Source organism: Heptranchias perlo, chromosome 13, assembly GCF_035084215.1.
Source record: "Heptranchias perlo isolate sHepPer1 chromosome 13, sHepPer1.hap1, whole genome shotgun sequence".
Lineage (NCBI taxonomy): Eukaryota > Metazoa > Chordata > Chondrichthyes > Hexanchiformes > Hexanchidae > Heptranchias > Heptranchias perlo.
The window spans coordinates 53,400,892-53,407,693 of NC_090337.1; the positions used below are offsets into that span (position 1 = coordinate 53,400,892).

Sequence of the window (6,802 nt, forward strand, 5' to 3'; positions counted from 1 at the left end):
GCTTTTCTATTCTTCCTACCAAAATGGATAATTTCACATTTCCCCACATTATACTCCATCTGCCACATTCACTTAACCTGTCTATATCCCTTCACAGCCTCATTGTGTCCTCCTCACAGCTTACTTTCCCACCTAGCTTTATATCATCAGCAAACTTGGATACATTACACTTGGTCCCCTCATCTAAGTCATTGATATAGATTGTAAATAAGTGAGGCCCAAGCACCGATCCTTGCGGCACCCCAACATCCTTGCTTAGTCCAATCAATTGGATACTGTAATCATATTTTTTTTCCAATTAATATATGAATTTACAGTTCTAGAGAATAAAGATTACCTTTTGAGTTCATTCACAAGGGTAATGAATAATTCCCTCCTGGTGCAATTATAGTAAAGTTCCCATTATCCACATCCACTATTGTATGCTAACTGGACCCAGTGAGATTTGAAAGAAAGTTGGAGTTTTTAGTCCTTGTCTACAACTTTGGGTCATGTCTTTTGCCTGCACTTGGTTGCAACTTCTACGTCCACTGGGCTGCAACTTAGGTTTGGGTCAGGACAAGTCTTTTATCCACCTCAGATACAACTTTAAGCCAGATGAGATTGGGTCAGCTGGAGCCTCTGCTAACCTTATACATACTACAAGTTCTCCTTCCATTACAGTGGATAATCGAGCTCCCACTGTATGACATGAAAGCCAGTCAATATGGGCATCCAATGCCTGAACTTCATTTGACCATCCTACACCAAACTAAATATATTTTCTTAACCTGGTGGTCATACTTTGACAATGAAAATGGAAGTTTTGTCAATTTATTCTACGTAGCTCTTTGGAGGCAGTTCTGTGGTTTAGATGAGGTGTAGAGATATGCTAATGAGATATCAACTGACAAGGCAAGCCACAGAAAATTAAGAAATAAATCCAAGCAGGGAGAATCAACTTTTTTGAACACGATAAAAGAGAAAATTGATTTGGCCACCAATCAAAACTAAAAGAACCTGTAATTGAAAGTAAAAAATGCTGTTAAGTGATGGCCACAAAGTCTACACTTTCTGTGAATAGTTGATTCATACGAACAGAAATGTAAAGGAAACAGCTAAAAATAAGAACGGTGGAGGGGGGCGTACAAATCTGGTCACCTTATCAGAGTTTCCACGGGGGTACAATAAACTCACCTCCACATCACCGCCTCCCTTCATGGAATTTTGGAAGGAAGCTGACGGTCTGAGAGGATATATAAGAGCTGCGATTCAAAGAGATTTTAGATTTTTGGATCTGTCCACCAGTGAGGGAAACCTTTTTCAAGAAAATGAAGCAAGCTGTTGTGGTACTGATTTACTTCAGTGTCTTCGCCTTGGTTGTGTTAGCAGGTGAGTGAGATGCCATCGTACCTGTCTATTACTTAGCTCTGTTTAATGTCTGCTTTTAAGAAACCTCCTCACTTAAGCAAAATTTAAAAAGGAACAACTAGTAGATTCTACAGAATCCTGTCAGGTTGCCTCTCTCTGAGTAGTATTTGGAAGCTGTTGGTTACCAATGACAAAGGATTGCACTGAATTTCAGTACTTGCAATAATGCCATTTACAGGACTGTACTGAACATATAAGCAAAACTTTAAGAGTTTTTAAGCGAACTAGCGAGACATATTTTCTCCCAATAGCTGCAGAATATATTCCGGTCCTTGTTTATGTTTTTCTGTGGTTTCATTTTTTTAATCACGTTTCTTTGATTGACAAGCACGAAAGGAGTACTAAATCATGTAGGAAAAGTAGCTGAAGGGGATAAAGTATTTATTATAAAATTGTGTACAACATTATTCAGTCTTGAGTTATTGGATGAGCAGTTTTGATATAAAATAATAATCGCCGGTGGCTGGAGATGGTTAGCATGGTTATAACACCTTACTGTACGTTTCGAAATACACTGATTCTAAATCGACAAAACCCGCAAGAACCACATTTACATAGAGTTCTCCACTGGAATAGTGCTGGAGGTTTACTGAATCTTCTATGCCTTTAGACTAATTTAGACTTACCGATGGCTTGGTACTGATCTGTGTGGTTCCGATACACTTTGCGTTCAGTACTGGCCTCTACTGATACCAGCAAAGACTATTGCAATCTTTAGCAAGTGCTGTATCGAGGGATCACAAACGAACAACACAAAACGCTTCTGACAGACAACCATAACTAGCACTAATATTTCAGCTGTTCTAATGTGCTTATATATCTATGCAGGTGTTGTCTTACAATGACAGGTAGAATCGCCAGCACAGTGTTGAGATCAGTGCACACCCTCTACCTCCATCTGTCCTGCACTATCTTTAAAAGCTGTTCTTTAAAGCTGAGCTTAATCCAAGTTGGGACTTTTTAACTAATGATTAGCAATATGATCAACAAGATATCACTAATCCACTTTTTGATGCCCCATATATTAAGTCCTATATATTTATTGGTTAAGAAGAATCACCAGATTGATTATAAGGATGTTCAGTGTAGATTTTTTTTTAAATTACTGTTTTTAGTACAAGAAAAAGTAATATAAATGCCTACACTTGTGCTTATTAAAGTAACAATCACTTTTTAAAATGAATTTTGTGTCAATGAAGGTGAGGGAGATTTAGCAATGGAAAATGGAACAATTTCAGATTGTAGGATTCAGTGCCAGTATAAAGCAGTCACGTACAGCACCATTAGCTGCAGGGTAAACCTCGCTTTACTCTTCTCTAACAATGTGCCTCACCCTCAGCTTCAGAAGAATATCCCTTACTGCAGCAATGTGACATTTTTTGCTTTGCCACTCCAGCCATCCTGTGGTCTGAGTGCAATTGTCAGTTTAGCACTGAAGGAGGACAATTTTGTGCTGTGGGCTTGTGCTCACTGGGATTTGGTTTGAGTCGATACAAATGCATTTCACATTGGACCCTTACAGCCAGCAGACGAAAAAAAATGTTCATCCCATCATCAGTTTGGGCTTAATTATTTGCTCCAGTTTTTTTTTCCTTTCCTTTCCTTAAAGCAGTGAATCACAAGCCTTTTACTTTTGTGTTCCAGCTCCTGATCTAATGTGGAAGAGTTGCTGCCGGAGTTTCTCAAAGAGGGTCCCTCGTTTCAGAAAGATTGAGGAATACAAAATGCAGGAAAATGATGGTCGCTGCAAGATTAAAGCTGTGATGTAAGTACTCAGAACACTGGCTATCTCTGGAGTCTGGCATTATATATCATTATTCGGAACTTGTGTCATACATAGTAGCACCGTAATTAAATCAAGTCTGTTTCTTTTCAGATTCAAAGTAAAGGACAGATGGATCTGCACAAATCCAAATGATAATCAAGTGATGGAATTTGTGACAAAGCTTTCCCAAAAGAAACAGAGCGGGTGAAGATGATATTGATTCTCTGTGACAAATGAGGAAACTACGAGTGTCTACGAGTTTTCAAAAAATCATTTTTCTTTTTAATATTCTGCTTTTCTAAGTTTTACACAAGTTTCCTGGGCATCAGAAAATTCACAAATGCAAGGAAGGTGCTAACGCACAATTTAATTTTTTTTAACTGACATCAGTCAAATTTGATGCTGCTCTTTGATGTCAGCACATCACTGATTTACTCATTTGGTTTTATTAATGCTACAAATATGGCACTTGATAGGGTGCATCAGCCTCTATATGGACAATGAACAATTGGTATGTTCTCACTGATTAAGAGACTTTTGTGTTGAATTTTTCCCCACTCCCCCACCAAATTTTATCATCTCCTGTCTTGAAGACAGTAACCCATGTTGGGGCATAATTCTATCTGCAGTGGCAGAACTTTGGTACCTCAGCCAAGCAACTATTCTACCTGTGTGGGCGAAGTGTTCTCATACCGTTCCCATGGTAGGCATCGCAGCCAAATCGTCAAATGTTTCAAATTTTGTTTGCCACCTGCCTTTCTGAGACAAGGAAAACCTTGTTTTTTTAAAGTAAAAAAACAAAATTTGAAAATGAAAATCAAAGGGAAATAGCCCTTTAAATTACTGATTGATGGAGAGTCACCTCATTTTAACCATTTGCATTTTGGAAGTGCTATTTTGTTACATATATTTCAATGTAACTTACTTACTTATGCTATTCTATGTAAAACACAGAATTATATCTAAAGTATCACAGTGATCCTTTACTACATCTTCTTACATTTAAAGTGTCTTTACTGTCAGGCAGGGAAAAATCATTTGTATCATGTTAATATATTTCAGCTAGAGTTTGAATGAAGGCAGTGCCCCTTTAAATTGGCGAGAACAGTGCTGATTTCTTTTCATGACACAGTAACTTAAAGAATCTTTGCACTGTGGTGCATATAGAAATGACTGCTGAATTGTTTTAATTATTGTTCAATGCTGCTTTCTTAAAATTTATTTTATAATGTCCTTCAAAACTAGGGACTACTGTTTAATGGATGACATATTCTATTATTTATTTTGTTTGTAATTTGCCTGCACCTGTTCTAAAAAATATATATATTTATGATTTCTTGAATGTATCATCTTTGTGTTCTATTATTAGTCTTTGTTCTAATGCAGGTTGACAATCCACTCACTTCCTAAATTGTTAAGGGTCCAGTTAAGTTTTAAAGATACGTACATAAATACCCCAAAAGAATTTTAAAACTCTATCACCAGCTTGGTTTGTGACCCTTGCTCCTCATGTTCTACCAATTATTTCAACTATTTTGCTCAATCAACCTATTGTGTCCTGGTAGACTTGATTCTATGTGAAAATAAAACAACTCTGTTGAATGGGAACTTAAATTAAATGTAATTAAATGGAAGGCAACCTGGCTGCTTGCTCTCATCTGTTTGGAAATCTCTTTGGAGGGAGGGGGAATGGGGCAAGGGAGAGGAGAGGGAACGTTTACTCCAAAACTTCTTATCCCAGATAAGGCACTATCTCTCAACATGGCAGAAGAAACATCACTGAATGCTGGATGCAGAAGGAATCTGAGGCAGTGGCAATGCTGAAACAACTAGCCAGGTACCAATGCCAGAATTCTCCTCTCCAATGTCTTTTTTTTATTGACTCAAAGCAAGGATTTATGGGATCCTTTACAATTGTAGTTCTTGGAGTCACTGGCGTAAAGTGCAGCTCTGAGGAGCATACGAACATATGAATTAAGAGCAGGAGTAGGCCATTTGGCCCCTCGAGCCTGCTCTGCCATTTGATAAGATCATGGCTGATCTGATTGCAACCTCAACTCTACTTTCCCGTCTACCCACTATAAATTTTGACTCCCTTGTTAATCAGGAATCTATCTAACTCAGCCTTAAAAATATTCAATGACCCTGCCTCCACTGCTCTCTGGGGAAGGGAGTTCCACAGACTCACGACCCTCTGAGAAAAAATTTCTCCTCATCTCCGTCTGAAATGGGAGACTCCTTATTTTTAAACTGTGGCCCCTAGTTCTAGTGTCTCCCACAAGGGGAAACATCCTCTCAGCATCTACCCCTTCAAGTCCCCTCAGGATCTTATATGTTTCATTAGGATCACCTCTCATTCTTCTAAACTCCAGTGTATACAGGCCCAACTTGTCCAATCTTTCCTCATAAGATAATCCCCTCATCCCAGGAATCAGTCGAGTGAACCTTCTCTGAACCGCCTCCAAAGCAATTATGTCCTTTCTTAAATAAGGAGACCAAAACTGAACATAGTATTATAGATGTGGTCTCACCAACGCCCTGTACAACTGAAGCAAAACATCCCTACTTTTATATTCCATTCCCCTTGTAATAAATGACAACATTCCATTTGCCTTCCTAATCACTTGCTGTACCTGCATACTAACTTTTTGTGATTCGTGTACGAGGACACCCAGATCCCTTTGTACCTCAGAGTTCTGCAATCTCTCTTCATTTAAATAATATACTGCTTTGCTATTCCTCCTGCCTAAGTGGAAAAGTTCATATTTTCCCATATTATACTCCGTCTGCCAAATTTTTGCCCACTCACTTAACCTATCTATATCCCTTTGCAGACTCCTTATGTCCTCTTCACAACTTACTTTCCTACCTACCTTTGTGTCATCAGCAAATTTAGCAACCATACATTCGGTCCCTTCATCCAAGTCATTGATACAGATTGTAAATAGTTGAGGCCCAAGCACTGATCCCTGTGGCACTCCACTCGTTACATCTTGCCAACCTGAAAATGATCCATTTATGCTCACTCTCTGTTTCCTGTTAGCTAACCAATCATTTATCCATGCTAATATGTTACCCCCTACATCATGAGCTCTTATTTTGTGTAGTAGTCTTTGATGTGGCACCTTGTCAAAAGCCTTCTGGAAATCCAAGTATACCACATCCACAGGATCCCCTTTATCCACGTTGCTTGTTACTTCCTCAAAGAAATCTAATAAATTAGTCAAACGTGATTTCCCTTTTACAAAGCCGTGTTGACTCTGCCTGATTGCATTGAGATTTTCTAAGTGCCCTGCTATAACCTCCTTAATAATAGATTCTAGCATTTTCCCTATGACAGATGTTAAGCTAACTGGCCTGTAGTTTCCTGCTTTCTGTTTTCCTCCTTTTTTGACTAGAAGAGTTACATTCGCTATTTTCCAATCTGATGGGACCCTTCCAGAATCTAGGGAATTTTGGAAAATTAATACCAGTGCATCTACTATCTCTGCAGCCACTTCTTTTAAGACCCTAGGATGAAGTCCGCCAGGTCCTGTGGTCTTGTCAGCTTTTAGTTTTAATATTTTTTTCAAAACCCTTTCCCTGGTGATTGTAAATGTTTTAAGTTCCGCACTACCTTTCACCTCT

At 38.6% G+C, this 6,802-nt stretch overlaps 1 protein-coding gene across 1 annotated transcript; it reads left to right on the forward strand.

Annotated features, from left to right (window-relative positions):
• The first annotated feature begins 959 nt into the window (after positions 1 to 959).
• LOC137331170 (C-C motif chemokine 8-like) lies at positions 960 to 4,809 on the forward strand. Its single transcript, XM_067994770.1, has 3 exons — positions 960 to 1,371; positions 3,055 to 3,175; positions 3,287 to 4,809. Exons 1-3 carry the CDS (start codon positions 1,311 to 1,313, stop codon positions 3,381 to 3,383), a joined length of 279 nt encoding a protein of 92 aa, XP_067850871.1. The 5' UTR covers positions 960 to 1,310; the 3' UTR covers positions 3,384 to 4,809.
• Positions 4,810 to 6,802: the final 1,993 nt, after the last annotated feature.